General features: G+C 43.5%; 1 protein-coding gene across 4 annotated transcripts in view; it reads right to left on the reverse strand.

Annotated features, from left to right (window-relative positions):
* The window catches only part of LOC119387683 (tyrosine-protein phosphatase non-receptor type 4), a 253973-nt gene that overhangs the window by 126869 nt on the left and 108321 nt on the right, over positions 1–18783 (reverse strand). For all 4 annotated transcript variants that reach the window (XM_037655156.2, XM_037655157.2, XM_037655152.2 and 1 more), the window contains exons 3-8: positions 10218–10374; positions 8378–8491; positions 5977–6019; positions 5742–5820; positions 4690–4787; positions 2911–3031 (exon numbers count right to left, since the gene is read on the reverse strand). In XM_037655156.2, the coding sequence (XP_037511084.1) occupies positions 2911–3031; positions 4690–4787; positions 5742–5820; positions 5977–6019; positions 8378–8491; positions 10218–10358 (596 nt within the window). In that variant the 5' untranslated portion in view covers positions 10359–10374. The remainder of the gene's footprint in view (positions 1–2910; positions 3032–4689; positions 4788–5741; positions 5821–5976; positions 6020–8377; positions 8492–10217; positions 10375–18783) is intronic.

Below are 18783 nucleotides of genomic sequence, written 5' to 3' on the forward strand. Positions count from 1 at the left end.
TGGAAAGCGCTTCTTAAGTTATGTTCGCCGCAGAACTCTCGTGTCGTGCAGGAAAGCGTAGTATGATTAGGAAGGGGTTACTAGCGGTTACGCGTCACAACACACCAGGTTCATTCATTACACACACGCGCACGCACTGCATATTTACGAGTACAAGTATGATCGTTGACGTCTAAGAAATTTACTGGCAATCATTCAGAGCTGTTGATGATGTCGCCACGACCCTGAGAAACACTGAATCAAAACGTATGCCAATTTTCTTTTGTCGCATACTAATTTTCTATGTTTTCTGATGGTACGAATTGCGGATGATACGAATATTTTTGGTAACCCCACGAGATTCGTATCACCGAGGTTTTACTGTATATATAATGAGAATCGGAGTGCAGATTGCAGTCATTCTGGAGATCGGTGTTGATGTTTTGCGAATTCTGACTCCAAATCCCCTGCAAAAATGACCCGCATATGAGATATGAGTAGGGATGGGCGAATAGTGAATATGAGGTTCGAAGCGAATCCGAAGCGAATAGTGATTTGGTCGAACAATTTCGAATCAAATAGCTCGAATAGCATGTACCACATATTATTATGAAAAATGAGCATTTTAAGTGCGAATGCACTTTATAAGCGACCCTGAATCCGCCGTCCCCTAGCAACGGCGCGAGGAGCGGAGAGGAGCGTCTGTAGCAACGGCGCAGCGACGTCACACCCCACGTGACTGCGCGCGCTCCGCCCTCCGCTCGGTGGCTGCGCGCGCCCCGCGCATTGCCTGTGGTGATGAAGGCCGGCGGCGAGACGCCGAACGAAAGCGTGCGAAGCGAGCCGAGCACCCCGAAGCCGATCTGGCGCGGGGACGCGCGATGCGTGAGCGAGCGCGGGCCCTCGAATTCGATCGGCCGGACGCGCGCTTCAAGCGAGACTTCCTGGACCGCAGCTTCGGATATAGCTGCGCGGTGTGCGATCGACTGTGGTTCGACAACAACCTGAGCCCCATCTCGGGCGTGCGCAACGCCGCCAACAAGTTGAACGCGTTGCGGGTTCTTTGGAACGAGTTCGGAAGACAGATCATCATCATCAGTAAAAGTGCTTTGCACTTAAAAACGGCCAGACCTCCGCGGGTCGGCTGGCGCGTGCTCTCTCGCTGCCGTCTCCTTCACTCGGCTCTGCAGTTTAGTCGCGCGCCCCCCCTCATAGCATCACCCCGTGCTTCGCACTTCCTCATACTCCCCTTCGGGGAAATGCGGGTTTTTTTGTCATGTCCCTTGCACAATATTTTCAGGGATTGGAACTATGTATGAGTGAATGTCACTTTTTTCATTTGAAATGAAGTGGAAGCAAGCTTGAATATTATCAAGATTTGAATAGCAGAAGAGTGTGAGTTATAAGACGTACAATACGTTACAATTTAAAAATTACTATCCTTAGAGTATATAAGCCCATATAATATGCTTTTAAACTTAAAAAAATAGGTACACTTAACCTTGTGTGGCTTCGCGGCAGTGCAGATTTTCCCTGGATGGGTAGTTTCACGGCACAGCAACCCGACGCCGCAGTGAAACCACCTTTACAGGGGGGTTATGTGCGGTCAAACATACATATATTCGTTCATTTCGAATATATCGAAATTTCGAATAATATAAATTCGTATCGAAGCGAATTCGAATACTTTAATATTCGTTCGAATATTCAAAACACCCGAATATTCGCCCATCCCTAGATATGAGAAAGGCGTCCTTCCAAATGGCAACATTGGCTGACATACTGTATCTTGTCCTAGCCTCCCCCTCCCCCCCTCCCTCGTTACAACCTTTCTCACTGCCCTGGCCCTTGCCGGACTGCGTTCAGTGAGTGCGGGCCGCTGGCTGAGGCGAGTATGAGACCCTTGCATCACGCAATTCACATAGCGTGACGCCTGATGCGATCGTATGCTTCTGCGACGCAGCAATATTACATCTGTTAATGCGAGTCCTCGCCTGACATGATGTCTGCATGGTCTCTTTTTCCAAAGCAGTTTCAAACACTGGCATGGCTTTGTTGTGGTAGAATACTTAACTGCTGTACAAAATACACAGGTTCGATTCCGGCTCAAACCCTGATTTTTATTCTTTGCATTCGTTGGGACTTTTCACTCACAGCCAATGCCGCCGACACTGCCACCGACACTGACACTGAATTTTCTGCAACACAAGCTCTAATACAATCACATTAATAAAACACAAAACTCAACCACTGCATGCATTATACAGACTCACACTCTACCCCTATCTCAGACTCACCAGCAACCACAGAAATTATGCAATGCACATGAAGCTAAATTCTATGATGGCATAACTGCTCATCATCAGGATAATTAGCACTACTGCTGGTGATCATAATAAAGGTAGTGTTAATTAGGGAGATAATATTGTTACTCAATAGGATTTTCTTTTTTCTCAACTCTGCGGCAAGACCATAACTTTCACGCTAGTCAACGCTTAACCAGGTAGGGCCTCGATCTGAGCCAGTTGGTTTGGCAACACACTAAGGCAGCTGAAGTGCAAGAAGCATGGACACGGACTGAGACATACAAAGCGCTACTTACATCTCTCAGTCTTTTTACTGTCCATAGTTTTTGCACCTGACCTGCCTTATTACGATACCATACCAAACAGCTCGGATAGTAACATTTTGTATATCTCAGTCTTTTCACAGTCTATGTTTTCACAGTCATTGCTCGTGTTGTGTCCCTCCTTTACTCTATCTTCGTCTTTTGCACTGTTTACCTCGACCAGCTATGAATCGTTACCAACTTGCCCAGTTTTCAATACTATTTAGTTTTTTTTTGCGCTTCACCTGCCTTAGTGGTCAACACTTGTAAAACTCCTAAAAGCTTTTGCAGCTGAGGACAAGGATGTTGGCTACGATACGTACTTGTGCAGCTTGTGGAGCTCAGCGATCTTTTCCTCGAGCTCTTCTGTTTGATGAGGCACTAATCTCATGTCAGCCAGATAGCCATGCTTGTGGTCATCAGGATTGTAGTCTCCCAGTTCAGCTGTGAGTTGGGAAAAATGTATTTTAATTAGCACAGGGTTTCATGTGTGTGCGCGTGCGTAAAGTAACGTGCACAGCTATAAAAGCAAGAACGGCAGTGACCTTGCCAAGCTCACTTGATTTGCAACATTTTTTTCACGACACCTAGACAACAGAGGTTATTTGTATGACCCCGAAAAACTGATATCATTAACAGAAACAGAAACATACATAATTGAGGTAAAAAATAATAATGAAGAAAATTTTGGTATAATTGTAATACTTGCCACCATAAAGGCATTTCTTCGAGAAATGAAGGTTAACATTAAAATAACAGTCGGTTAATTTTGAAAATAGAGGAGGCGCGTCTTGTTCATCAACGCATTGCTTGATGAGCCACCTAGACTTCCAATACACTGCGTGTGACACATTACACAGTTGTGTGCCACATTTTGCACACAACTCCAAATTCACCGCTCACCACCATTATCATAATGTAAAGCGTTCTTGCAGCATTTATTGCTGCTGTGTAAGTGTGGTGTATGTTTCGTCTGCTTCGCGTCTCTTTCATTTTAGTCACACAGTTTCTCCCAAAGTCACAACCAGTGGCTTTCCCAGCTCACAGCTCTCCTTCATTTGTATGAAACATCGGAGATGGCGGCAGTGGTGCCAGATTAAGACATTGATATAGAAGAATGTTTGTTAATGATCACTTGTACCATCCAGGCTACATCTGTTCTTTGTTGAATAGTGCAAAAACACACAGTGTTTCTCTCAAGACTCTTGTGTGACTAAAACATGGCAACACAAACACATCTCATGAGTTCTCAGTTACATAACACATAGAAATTCAAGAGTGAAATAAGACGACGTTCAAGATGCCATCAACACCTTGATACTTATTTTTTTTTCCTTTTCTTTTTCAGGTATACGATAGCAATAGACAAGATGTAAAAGTGGGCTCTAGAAGTAATATCACAAGAAAATATCCATATAAAAAGAATTAGCATAGCTGAATGGGCATTATCGCCAACATATAGAATAAATGTTGTCAATATAGATGTCAACAGGTGCGTAACTGCTGATCATAGGTCGGCAAACTCACTCGTGAGCCAACTCACACAGACTCACTCAGACTCAGATCGGGCCGTGGGTCTGAGTCTGAGTGAATCCGGGTGAGCAATATTTTTGTGAGTTTGAGTCTGAGTGAGTCGGGCTGAGGATAATTTTGATGAGTCCGAGTCCAAGTGAGTCCGGTTGAGGAAAATATTGGCGAGTCTGAGTTTGAGTGAGCCCTAAGTGCAAAATATATTTCTTGAGTGCAGCTGAGTGAGCTCCACCTTTCATTGTCGAGCTATGCTGCTGATGGCTTATGTGATGTTTAAACAGAGCGGACGTAACACCATCTTGACTAGCCTAGTGTGTATATTGCTTATCTGACGGTGTATGTTAGCAGCAACGCAATCATTGTAACAGCAATTTTTGTACCTTTTCTAGTTCAAGTGAATGCTCCTGCAAAACGTCAAATGATTTCAGCACATCTGCAGTACTGTCAATGTTGCTACCGCTGCTGCTGCTCCCTGCCATCTCTTCTGATATCCCAGCAAATGTCAGCACCACGAAGCCATAACTATTTGACACTGACGGTAAACCTGCCTGAAGGGGCACGAAAGCACTCACACTGAACAGCGTAGCTGGCGAGGAGAGCTGCCGTGGCCGGTGGAATAACCAACCTCCCTTCTAGGATGTCCTTCTTGAGTTGAAGAAAAAAGTAGTACCTGATAATGAGGAAACAAGAAAAATTATACAGTTAAAACTCCATCTAATAAAACCCAATTTTATGAATTTCCCTATGCAACGAAGAAATTTCAATTCACCTTGCAGGTACCCATAGGGTTTGATGTTTCCATCAACTCGAATTAACGAAGGTATCATGGAGCTAAACCCAATTCAACGGAGTTTTTCCGGAAATAAATGAGTAAAAAGGCAGTGATTTCTTCCTAATTTTGACGCAGACAGGATTTTCTTCGGCATGCGGTGTGGTGCTATTGTGCTGGAATTTCTAGCCACACTTGTCACGACCTTAGTTTCATTTTGACTAGGTGGCACGCTGGGCCCACGCACAAAACAACGGACCTAACAGTTGGTAGTGCTTTTACGTACCAAATGGTGCTAGGAACGGCGGTGGTTTCATATCCCTGTAAATGCTCAAACAGTAACATGGTGGTTGCTTCCGTTATTTAACGGTTTATGCGACAGATGGCACTGATCGATCGTCTCCTCCGAACTTGCAAATTCAGCCTGCTTGCACAATCACTGCGTGCCTTCACCTCACCCCCCCCCTTCCCCCCTGACTTTGCATATCGGCAGTCTGCCATAGCTTCACGTGGCTGTCTACCTGATGTGCATCACCCGGAAATGGGAGGCTCCACGCCCATCCTACCCTCGGGGACTTTTCACACGCGCAGGCGCGTGTTAGTGGCAAATAACATGCCACGGTAGCGTTGAGGTGTCGCTACGGTACAATTTTAAATTTCGAAGGACCGAAAATCCCTTTCTAGATTTTACGAACTTCTCAATTTAACTAATATAATCAGAGTGCGCTCATCACTTCAGTAAATCGAGCTTCAACTGTATACGACTTCTGATGCTTTGCACAAGACAACTGTCATTTCTCCAAACTCATGGGACCATCAATGCTTGTATGAACCAGAAAGATGGATTATCCTTGCCTCGTCCACTCCTCCTGTAGTTTGCTCGGGTCGGAAACGTAGAACTTTACGCGAAAGTAAAGCAGGTACGGAGGTCCAACTGAAAAGCACAGAAATAAAGGGCTTCAATGAGTGTGTGTGCAAAGTATTAGCATATGATGAACTAGGTGCTACTGCCTTTTTTTTTAAAGCAGAATTAAACCATTAGTCAGACACTGAAATAAACAGGAGAAATTTGGCTCTGACGTGAACATACCTTTCATCTGTTTTTTGATGCTTTTTACAGGATCTAGCCACCTCTGCAACACAGGTTAAAAAAGCAATACAAATGATAATCCTCAAAGGCACTCCATAGCATGCACCAATTCCAAAGGATCCTACTAAAAAAAAATTCTGAGCACTCCTACTGACCAACACGCATTTGTAAACAACCCCTCATCAAAATCTACCCACACGTTCAACTATAATATCACAATCATTCACATCAACGTTAAAGAAAAAAAAAAAGAACTAGCAGGGATGTGAACCAGGTGAGCCAGTGGCTATCGAACAATGGCAAAGGCGATGACGAATTTAAAGAAAGACTAAAAGGTAAAGGCAGAATGAGAAAAGCCTTATGCACACAGTAGCAGATGCAGGGTGTGCACCAGTGCCTCGGCAAAATATTTTAATAAAAAGAAAATGTAATCGAAGAGCACATAGCATTGAGTTGATAACGATTGTAGTGATGTGTTCTGACAATTAAATATCCTTTACGAAAGTATTGGCTGGATTTATTTGAAAACCATAAGACAATGTCTCTAAATAAATGAGAAATGTCTGTTGCGTACTGTAAAGAAGTCAGTTTAACACTGCCATAATGCTCATGAAAAAAAAATGTGCAAGTATAGATGCCGTGAGCTCACAAAGTTGTATCTCAAGACAAATTTATAAATTACTGCAGCTTTTAAAGGGATACTAAAGGAAAATATTAAGTCAATGTTGATTGTTGCAACAGCATTGCAGAAACCTCGTAGTGCTTGCTTCGTGCCAAGGAAATGCTTATTTTGAAAGAAAATCACATTTTAGTGATCCGCACGGCGTTAGCGCACTTCAAATCACCCGCCTGAACAGACCTTCTGAGGTAGCAGTTGCCGTGCCGACGTTGCCCGCCTTTACTGCCTGGCCGCCAAAGCTACGGTTTCTTGCGCAACAACGGCCATCAACCTTGCCAAGACGCAGCCACGGGCCACTCCGAAACTGTATAGTTCACTGTAACGGTGCTTAGCTTGGCCAGCAACAGCAGAAGTAGCGTATCGACAGAGCGAAAATAGCGAGAGCCAAGCACACACAGCAGTACGCGATACCGAAACTACCACTGAGGCATGCAGCTCGGCGAAAACAGAACTTTTGAACCACTCGTGCCGTTCCCCATGGTAGGGCCAAGAGGTTCTTTTTTCAATGAATCAAACAGAAACGAACAAGCAGCATTTTATTACGTGTTGTGATGCACGGAAGGTTCATTTTTTATTGCAACTAGTTTGATTAATAGTGGTTAATTCTACTCGGGACTCTTTGACGTCATCGGGATCATTTCCAAAATGTTCCACTCGTGGTGCACATCGTGTCTTACATTTACCCTATTTTCTCGATCACTAGAGCACTACTGTTCATACTATTGACGTTTTAGACGTTCTCACACATTGACCTTTCACTCTGACCTAAATTGTTATTTGCCTTTAGTGTCCCTTTAAGGCTTTTAAAGATTCAGAAAGGAATATTACTGACGTAAAAAGAACACAGAAATTTTCTTAGCATATTTGCTTAGCATTTCTTGACATCTTCAAAAGTTTGTGACAAGACTAGTGCCTGTTCTTCGAAAAATGTAAGTGAAAAAATTTCAAAAAAGGTACTTAAGAAGAGCTAAAGGCACAATGCTAACTGCAAAATAGGACTGTGAGAAAAAGAACCTGATGATTAAATGTCTTACAAACAACAAAACGAAACATTAAAACCAAGCTGCTGTAAAGGATGCACCCACACAGTGTTCCCAAACGAGCATGAAGGACTTTCGGTGATCTGCGTTGTCAATGCATTAGTGGCTAAAGATGAAAGAAAAGGTGACGCAAACAAATAACACTGTGCATGACACACTATCAAAACCAAGCGAATTATGCACCTACAATCTTATTCCCCCAAAAAAACAATACGAAGTCCCACAAAAAAAAATCGAAGCCAAAATGCTAACAGGAATTTAACCATCAGTCTACCTCGGATGTAGTAACCACTACTACAAGATGTTGGATGGATGTTAAAGTAATTGCCCTATATGTGTATTGCAAATAATCTAAATGAGCCTTTTGCATCTGGTGGATTCCAGGCAAGCTTTACCCACATACACATACACATACACACACACGTTATAGGAACCATAGGCCAGTGCTGTAATCTCTTCTTTTTTTCAAAACATTCAGCTATCCCAATGTTGAAAAGTGGTAGAAGCCGAAAAAAAATATATAATTGTTCAAAGCCTGGCTAGTATAGGTTGTCACCTAGGTACTAAATTTCGGCCCCATGCAAGCTTAATAGATGCAAGATATGTAGCGAACAATCCACTGAATTGGCAACATTGCACTGTCGTAAAATGCAAAATATACACAGTCATATTTGACACATACCATGCCATCAATGGCTGATGCCTTTTCAGAAAACTGCAGCCCAAAGTAATCCTTTTCCACCAGCTCAGAGTGCCGGAAGACGAGGTCAAATAAAACTTGGCCCTTGGATCGTTTCTGCAAATTAATCAAGAGCACAGACAGAACGGTCACTTTCCTGCCATACCAAAGTCCCATGGCATTGCAACGGACACACACGCACATATGCATGCACACACACACAAAGGAAGAGAGAGAGATTCTTTAAGGAATATTGCAGATTTTTGCCTTGCCATCAGGTTTAACGTATCAAAGCAACACATGAACTATGAGAGAGACACTACAACGTGGGGCCTTGCATTAATTAAAGAACAACCACCCTGGAAAGGCGTTGGTCCTGGGTTCGATCGCCGGACCAGGACGAATTTTTCAGCAACTAACAAGCTTTCCTTCTGAGTAATCCATATGGATTTCATTATGGCTTCGTGCTACAAACAGGTGGTCGTCGATTTCCCTTTCCTAACCATTCCGCCACCTTGCGGGATACTGCAAAACTCATCTGTAATTTCCATTATTTAGAGTTCCTTGCTGTATACCTACATTTGTGTGAAGTAAATAGAGAATCAAGCCAAGAAAACATAGGGAAATATTATTTGTCACGAAGTGGAATTTGGAAATGACAAGGCACAGGAAAATGAAAGTGGACAAATAAATCAACAGAAACTCGACAATGGAGCAAGCTGGCCTGTATCTCCTGAACTTAATAAATAAGGAAGTGAACTGGTGAGTAAATGGCAGCGGCGAGAACGGAACCCGCGACCTCTTGCTGCTGAGGTGGGCCCTTTGCCACAATGCCCCCATTATCCTACATCATCAACCCAGTGGCGGCAAGTTTTCTTTTTTTTCTTTTTTGTCAATTTTCTTCTTCTTTCTCATTATTTCATTCCTACATCCTAACTGAAACAACAAACAATTTTCCCTATGCTTTCCATTGCTCTGTCATCTGTTGGTGCTACAAATCGAAATAGAGCCCCACAGTTCCCATTTTCTTCATCTTGCTGACAATAATTAAACTACTGTTTCTGTAATTCGCCTGTAGTGGAATGCAGTAACTGTGACCAGTAATCAAACCTGCAAATACATGCTAAGCACAAGCAAAAATGTCATGACAACCAAGGCATCATGACGGGTCATTGTAGAATTGCAAGACACAGACGTTCAGATTTAATTTCGCGTGCAAAAAGCTCGAATGTCAATAAGTAACAAATACACACGGACAATTCATGGATTCTAGGACTGTGAATGTCGCAAACAAGTTCCCTCAGAAAGGTAGTCATAACTTTATCAAGGCATTTGACACAGCTGAGCAAATAGCAGCATTGTGACAGATTGTAAGCAAATATCACTGCTCCGTGAAACGAAATGTTTAACGTTACTTTAACTTTGACTTCACTTAAGAAAAGGTATTGGAAATCTGTTCTGTGGACCAATTTACCGTACCCTTTCACTTAATGTTTCTTCCCTACTTCTTGTAAACAGTTTCCTTTCTTCTACTTTAAAGGAAAGAGTAAACTTGTTCATTACTTTGGCCAACATACTCTTCCTTGAAATAGTGGTAAGAGCTCAAAAGTCATAAACACTGATGCAAATACCAATACTCCTGACTGAAAAGTTTAGTCTAATAGCGACAACAATAATCTGAAAACAATATTTTTGCACAACAGCACATTTGAAAGCTTTCAATAGAGATGGCATGCTGAAAATCGTCCTTCGCAAGGGGCTTTCGCACAAACATAGACACAGCCTAGCAATATACTAAAGCTTCGCTGCAAAAAATGTATGGGTTGAATAAGTAGGGCAGTACTTCAACATCAAAGGTGTGCTGGCTGTCGTCCAGAAAGAAGACGATGCAGCGGAGGGTCTTGACGTTCTTGGCGTCGCGGGCTGACTCGGAGGCTTGGACGTGGTAGGTGCCGCTGGAGCTGCCCAGTGCCCTCCTGGACATTGTCCTTCGCCAGCCACTGCATTTTTAAAAGTGAAAGAAAAAATTATTACTAAAGCAGCCTCTAAGAACAGCAGTTACTGTGCATGTAAATAAATTCTTAATGGGTCACGTGAATGTTCCCGCATCTGTCGATTCTCTATCCCAGTGCATGCTTGTTTCTCTGCAGGCATGTAGCCTTCAGTAGCCACGAAAAGTGCAAAAATTACACACATCTAACGGAAATGCTGGACCACGATGAAATGAGCATAGCACAAGCATCATAAGCACTTACTTGTAACCATCATTTTTAGAAAGAAACGAAAAGGTCAGCACGAACAAACTGCACATGACTAAATAGAACATTCATCACTTCACACAAAGCATCACAGCGCAAGGGTCAAAATATTACAAGTAGTAATAACTTCACTTCGGTTGGATGCCACTGTTGTGAAGAACATTTGTAAATTTTAATTGTGATTAAGTGTTTCTTTTGTTGTGTTTAGCATTTTGTATCTGATGCGTAAAGCAAAGTTCATTTAATCACGTAGCCATTCCAACTATCCCAATGTGGATCTTGCTGCAAGTGTTGAAACCTACTTCTATTGAAACTTTCCTGAATTGGATGATCAAATCCTTTAGAAGAACTGGCGGTGGGTACACCTGTTTTTTCACTTTTATAGTATTCAGCGAACCTAACACAATGCTTATCTTTATCCCTGGCAAAGGCCACGACTTTATTACTATGCAGTTCCTTTGAGTCTATGAACTACGTCGCTCATGAGTCATGTCGAAACAAAAGCACCATATACCGTAGATGCACAGCGCAAGTTGTCCCCGAAGCGACATCAAGACGGCAAATGCAGTGCGTGACGCTTGTTGAGGAAAGAATGGTGACGTCCCATTTTAGCACAGAAAAGTAATTATATTCCTGTACTTCTTTCTTTGTCTAAACGTTTTCTCTGAGAATTTTACAAAAAATGGCTTAGGCTAACATTAAACCTGCAGTGAGGCACTTTGAGGTGTCCTTAGGTGCTGGATTAAATGGTAGCAGTGAGTCGCAGTCAGTAGATATTAGAAGACATGTCCTCATTGAAAAATAGATACTATCACAGAAACTAAATTACACAGTGCTGCATAGTTTTTCAGAGGAACAACAAGCAACCATAACAATGGTCAACGAAAGTAATGCTAACATTACACACTATTACATTACATACGCTTGACAGATAACCGATTATCAGTTGGAAAAACGGAATGGTTACCAACAGATGGTAAAAACAAGAAATTTACAGGCATAAAACGGAATTACTTCATGTGGGACATGGTGAATTGGACATCACTGAGGAAGGCCTTAGCCGCACAGATAAAATAGGCAGGTGATGATGTAATACTAGTGAAACAGAATTGTGCTTGATCCATATTGGATTTATTAAAACAAAGATAGCATAGGTGAAAACAGTTCAAAAATGTGTCATGTTTATGTTATTAATGCCAAAATCACAAATTGAATTAAGCAGTCTGGGTACTTTATTGTTTTTGACATTTACACGCCGTAATTGGTTCTTAAATGGTGCATAGTCCAAAGTCCTCCGTGAATGTTAGTACAGTTAACTGTATTTTTTGCAGGCAAGCAATTTTACGAGGCAGGCTACTTCCAGAGGTCAAGTTTCAGTGTTGTATATGAAGTATGGAGTGGTTGCACAGAGAGTAAATTGCGGTTATGTTACAGAGTGACATTTTTGTCAGAGTGCAGTGAACTAATGAAATGCAACTAGGAAAAGGTGAACGCACAACCAGTTCCAAGCAACACATCAATAAACCAAATTACAACCAAGTAAACAAAGAATGCGCTAAAGAAATTGCACCATTGAATCTACAGGGTCGGGTACTTTGCAGATACCTGCGGGTCAGCAGTATCTCTTGCTGTATTATGCAAGCACTTTTTTAAATGCACATCACAGCTATGGCGAGGAATCATCTGCACATTCAATCTTTCTTCAGTTTTTGATCGTTAGCTTTCTACTAATGTGAATGGCAAGGGGAGGAACGTGTATGCTAAGATATGCCCTCCCACATAAAACTGTGACAGACTGAACAGCAGACTAATCTCACAGTAATACACAAAATGTGTGCTAGATAACTGACAATTCTTGATTTTGAGCTTGCTTTACTGGTACATTTAATGTATCATACAGTAGTCTCAGTTATTACCATTGCATACCATTTTCCGGAAGGCACATATATATATATATATATATATATATATATATATATATATATATATATATATATATATATATATATATATATATATATATATATATATATATATACAAGCACAAAAGGACAATGAGAGAAGTGTTTTGAAAAAAGGAAGACTGTATTACAGTCAAACCCGCATCTAACAAACTTGCAAAAAAAAAGAAAGGGAGAAAAAGAGAATTAGCTTGATAGATCGTCTAATTCGATGTAAAACTTTCAAAGAATTTTCCACATTTTCGGTGCCTGAGTTTCGGTACGCAAGTTGGTTTAATGGCACTGCTTAATGAAATTGCAAAGAAGCCGGCTTCACGGCAATACGCGGGGATTTTTATTTTCTTTTGTAATTTTTATCTTTCCGCGGTTTGTAGTTGGGGGTGCGCCTTATACGTAGAGGCGGGTTATACGTGAGAAAATACGGTATTGATGCCAAAAAGCGCATAAACACCTTCATACGCAGCTGCGTGTATATGCCGGGCACTGGAAGCCTGTAGTCCTCCTTGGTCCTAATGTCAGCCTTCTTCTTCAATATATTACTCAACATGCTTCTTGGGATGCTGTACGCAGTGGCGACATCAGACGTCTGTTCTCCACGTTCCACTGCGTTGATAATTGCCAGCTTTGTAGAGAACAACAGGTTCTTTCCTTTCACCGCAGCCATCACGTTAGCAAAGGGAGCAGAGAAAAAATGAACGATGACAGGCATGATGGTGATCATAGGAGAGAGCGTGTGATGGCAAGCGTTAGGTTCTACTCGCTTCGTGCGGCGTCCTCCTAATCATACCACTCTCTCTCCCAAATGCAAGTGGGAAAGCCCTTCTTTCGAGGGGAAAAGTAAACTTCTTGTGAGGGAAAGAGAACTTAAGGCGTTTCACAATGTTACGATGTTCATTTATGAAGTGTTCCGGCAACTTCTGTTCGATGTAGCCGTTGATTTTGGTATGCCCTGATGGTCGTCAAAACATCATCGTGTTCGAAACTAATTTGATATAAAGGATAATTCAATTTATCCAACTTTGAAATAGTCGGGTATGCAGCGGCGTAAATCCAGAAAAATCACAATGGGGGACACAGGTCTTGCGATGTTGGCCATTTTGTCTTTACAAATATAGGTTTTATTTTAATTCTATAAAATTCAAAATCACACTTTGAAATAAAAAAAATCACAGTTTTGCCGCAAGGGCAAAGCACTGAATGTGATAGCAACAAATTAGAATGTTATACGAAGTAAGGCTAGCAGCTAACTCTTTTGGATCCGATCGCACGCAGCTCAACAAAATACTGGTTTAAAGAAATACGGCTGCCGCAGGGAACAAAGTGCTGTCTGTTCTCTCAACGCGAAATGAGCGGTGAGAGCACAGCAAGTTTAGGAGCCGTCTCCTCACGTCTGGCGAGAGAGAGCGCGCGCCAGCGCTCACGACCGCGTCCTTATGAGCACAGTTCGCAATTGCTAATCAAGCGACGCAGCTCCCCCCTCCCCCAACCTCCCAGCGCCCCTTCACGCTCCTTCGCACGACGAAAGACGGCCGGGGCGTTGTCTGAGGAGCCATCGACTGCAGGCCTCGCACGCGGAGCGATGTTATCGCATGCGCGCGTCGTGCGACGGAGACGGCCGGCTCTTTTCACCTCTGTTTCAGCCGCGCTCGCCCCCAGCGCTCGCGCGCTTTTGCTATACTCGCGGACAACTTTTCTTGGCAATGAAGGTAAGGCTACAGAGCCGAACCACGCGTGTGCTACCGCTGAAGAATATAGTCACACAATTACGTCCATGTTTTCTGCCTGAGAACAAAAAAAACAACATTACTTTATTTTCTATGTTTAAAAAGAGGGTCAGCACGCACCAAGGAGATATTTATATTTGTTTTACTTTATGCTGTTTCATTTCGCGTTCTTGCGCGTGTGAAAACGTCGCACCTTTTACGTGCCCTCCACAGTCAAAAAGGCGTCTCCGCCTTCGGGTGGGCTCTCGTCACCCTCCAGCTTTTCCGACGACTCGCCGAAGGAGCTTGTGACGAATTTCCTTAAGAAATGGCTGTCTAAGCCTGTGACGGCCGCTCGAATAATCAAACGGCCGTCACACGAGATACGGAAGGTGCACAAACCAAAACTAAATTCGAAACGCGCGCCGAACCGGACTATACTTTGCGGAGCAGTACATGCGCAGTAGCTCCGCCCTCGTAGCATTTCCTTCATTGCCAAGAAAAGTTGTCCGCGAGTATAGCGCGTAGAACATACAATGCAAGCGGCGATGTTATAGATTTGGTCTTTATGCGGAACATGAGGGCGACGGCAAAAACATGCCGAGAGCGTCCATGTAATTGCTATCGCAATAAAACGAGCACGGGTTCACAGCTCACGTAATTACATTATGCTGCTGAGTCTTTTTGGAAACCAGTCGAACGGCATTTGCACTTTCAATACAGTCTTACAGAGCTATAGGGTATTGAACAAAGTTACTACTACAAAATAAACGCACTTAAAAAAGCTGAATACGAAATATTTTGTACAGTGTGATTAACGACCGCCTAGGAGATCAATGTATGCATTCGACTAGCACAGTCGTCAGGATATATGATGTTTGAAAGATAAATCACAAGGTGGGGGGGGGGGGTCACTTGCAAGGGTGTGTCCGCCAGTCTGAACGCAAAGGGAGTCGTCCTCTTCCCCACCCTCCCCCATGATTCACGCCACTGGGTTTGTCTGTAGCAGCATAACTAATTATAGAACCGCTTGATAGAGACGGTGGAAATACTGCTACTGCATAATTCATCGCATGTGTCAACTTTATCAAGCAACCTTGTAGGCATGCCTTTGAAGATGAGTGAGCGAACGGAAAGGAATGAGGGTTTCTACGTGCGTGCAGAGCGACCTGCGTGCTCCGTGACTTTCGCAGTGGTATTTTATGACGTAGAACCCGAGCCAAAGGCGTCAAGAGAATGTCAAAAGGAAAAAATAAACATTAAGGCAGCTTCGTGCTAATGGTGCCAAGCCTGAAGCAAGTGCGGAGCTGGGCAGCCTTCTTTGTTTCTCTTCGGCTTTCCTTTCTTTCCTCCTCTCTTTCTTTCTTTTTCTCTTTTCCAGTTCTTTTCTGTCTTTTTTCCTCTCTTTATTTCTATTTAGTTCTATTTTTCTTATTTCTTTTCCCTTTCTTTCTCGCTTTTTCTATTTCTCGTTTGCTTCCTCTTTTTTTTTCTATTTTTATACGTGGTTTTGCCTGCCTTACGCCAAGTGAATACAGCCCGGGCCCCTAAAGAGCTCCGAACTTGATATCGTCATCAAGACGCTCGAAGAACAAGAGCAGAAGACTTCTCCTTGGCGCGAGCGCGCGCCCGATAAGCTACAGATGGCTACGCTATACGTGGTTTTGCCAGCGTTACGCCAAGCTACAGGAGACGAGGACGACAGTATACTACAGCCCGGGCCCCCAAAGTGTCCCGCACTTAAAAAAGGAAAGAAAGAAGCAGATCCCAAGTCATATGGGCATTTCGGTTACGAGTCCATGCCTGCACGCTATAAAGTTGAACATCGTCATAACAGACACTGATATAGCGTATTATCCGTTATAGCGAACTAAATACGAACTTTGGTCGGTGCACGCTTCATTTCAGTGACATTTATTCCTTCTATAACGAAGAAATATTGCGTTCGCACGATGCTCAAAGCTTGAAGAGTAGCGAGAAAGCAAAATAAATATCTAAAGACAATTCACAACCCTATCTTTTAATCGTTTAAAAAAGTGCGGAAATATAGGTCATTCAGCGCCAAAAAAAAAAAAAAAATCAGATTTGACTGTTTGCGCCAGCGTATGAACCAAAATTTCACAAGGAGACAGGCACGGATTACCTCGTTTATAGGGGCTTTGAAGCATAGAATAATGCGTCTTTGTATCTGGGACCCTTGGGCGAGCCACACTGCCGATTTGTTAGAGCCGATTTTTATATCTACTGTTAGAGAGAATATCGTATACAACGAACTATTTTATTACATTTAAGGCGGAAAGTTGGGCTAGTTGGTAACGTGAATAATAGTACATGTTTACTACCGAAAAAAAGACGTGGACGAGAAGAAGCGTTGTCCGTATTCCTTCTTCTCGTCCACGTCTTTTTTTCGCTAGTAAACATGTCCTATTATTTTATTACTTTATGGTAATAGCCAGGCTCGAGTGAATAAGCAATGCCACAGTTTTTCTTTTCTTTAATTCCCAACTCAATATCACGCTGTTCCGGTGCTCTTTGTTGACGACGAGCCGTTTTGTGCGGCTCTTGTGCGGCTCTTGCACGGCTGCACATCGAAGTCCAGCGCCTGGCACGACACCGAGAGGCGCGGTTGCGCGTAAATTACGCGTGTGTCTCGCCTTTGTCAACTACAGGCACCGTGCACCGACCAGAGGGCGCTAGTTAGCCTAAATTTAACGGTCCAGTGTCACCGACATCGGCCGCCAGAACTGTAAAAAAAAAAGAAAAAAAAAGGACACGCGCGACCGTCCCGCCTTTAGTCCGGCCGTGGTCCGCCCAATCATGGACGGTGACGTGCGCGTATCGCGTTCGCCCCGCGACGGCCCAGTTTCGCTTATTCCGCTCACTGTGGGCGTTCTGGCGCTGCTGTAGCATGCAGAATAAAGCCCGTCAATTTTTTTTATAGGGGCTTTAATTTGGGAAGCTCCACTGCATGGTGCCTACAAACACGACACCGGGCGCGTCTTTTCTGCCGACAGTCTTTCTCAGTTACCTTGACCAATGAGGGGGTAATTAAACTCAGAATTTTAATTAGGTATCTATTTGAGTATTTTAATTCAGTATCTAAGATCGGCAGTACATGTTCAAAGACGGGGCGTGCGAACACGGACACAAGAGAGAAGTCAGGATTTGTATCTGCGTTTGCACGCCTCGCACCAACTAGCTGACCTGTCACCTTTCTGTTATACTAAACAGCATTGCCCTTATGACAGTACCTTACAATACCTTCAGGACAGTATTGAGTACATTTAGGACAGTGTACCCAGATATTTGCGTGCGAAGTCGCCTTGTCTTGTCGCCATTGCGCAAGCGTCACACTCTAATCACTCGCCAAGCCGGTTTCGAAGCTGCTGCATTGATATCGAGAGAACCGAGCGCCATTTTGTTGCACTTCGGTTTACTAAGGACGAACCCTATTCAAGAACATCTGCTGCACGCTTACGAAAACCCAATGAAACCAAGGCAGGGGTATCTGAAACCCTCTGTTGTTGCTTTGCATTGCGACACCACCGCAGAGAGTCTCGAAAGCGTCAGCATTGCTGAAGGCACACACGCGCACACATCATCGGCCTGCTGCGCCGGAGGCCCCTGGTTCAAATTCCACTATACTCTATGCGTATTACTGCGCGACTGAAGCTCCCCGGCCGGAAGGCTGGCTTGCACGATATGCACAGTATATAAAGTGCCATTATGCGTCCGTCCGTCCGTCCGTATGTATGTATGTATGTATGTATGTATGTATGTATGTATGTATGTATGTATGTATGTATGTATGTATGTATGTATGTATGTATGTATGTATGTATGTATGTATGTATGTATGTATGTATTCGCGACAGTATAAGTGAGCAAGTAAAACCACGTAAGGTAGTGAGTGGCGTCACTAGAGAATTGGTTACGCAACCAAAGCAAGGAGCTTGCAGTGTGAATTAGATTGCACAGTGAGTCACATTCATTTTGCTTTGTCGCTCAATCTCCTTTCGCATTACGTCACGAGGGAAGTCATTGATGCGCCTTCGGTTAATTACCTCCCTTGCGCACGCATTTCATTTCCCTCGCGAAGGTGATTGCGGCAGGCGGTCACTGCGCTCGTTATTCAGCTGCACAATGCAATGCAGCTGGCGACGCAAGCAGCTCGCTGATATAGAGACATCATTGCGCATGACGTTCATGCGCTTAGGCAGCAGCAACAGCCCGTGCGATTTCATGTTACAATGCGCAGGAGCCCTCGACTCCTGCATGATTCACCGGCTTGCGGCTGCTCTATACGTGCGCTGCCTGAAGGGCATTCTTTATCAGTGCTGTGCACTACGAGCGCAGATAGTTGAAGTCACGCTCATATAAAGTTCAGCAGAGTTTTCCAATCAAAGCCGTAGCAAGCTTCCCCCCCCCCCCCCCCTCCGGGCCCCTTAAAGAAAAGGGAGGAGAGGAGGGTGAGCGTCGTCGCAAAG

This window comes from Rhipicephalus sanguineus, chromosome 3 (assembly GCF_013339695.2).
Source record: "Rhipicephalus sanguineus isolate Rsan-2018 chromosome 3, BIME_Rsan_1.4, whole genome shotgun sequence".
In the NCBI taxonomy this organism is placed as follows: Eukaryota; Metazoa; Arthropoda; class Arachnida; order Ixodida; family Ixodidae; genus Rhipicephalus; species Rhipicephalus sanguineus.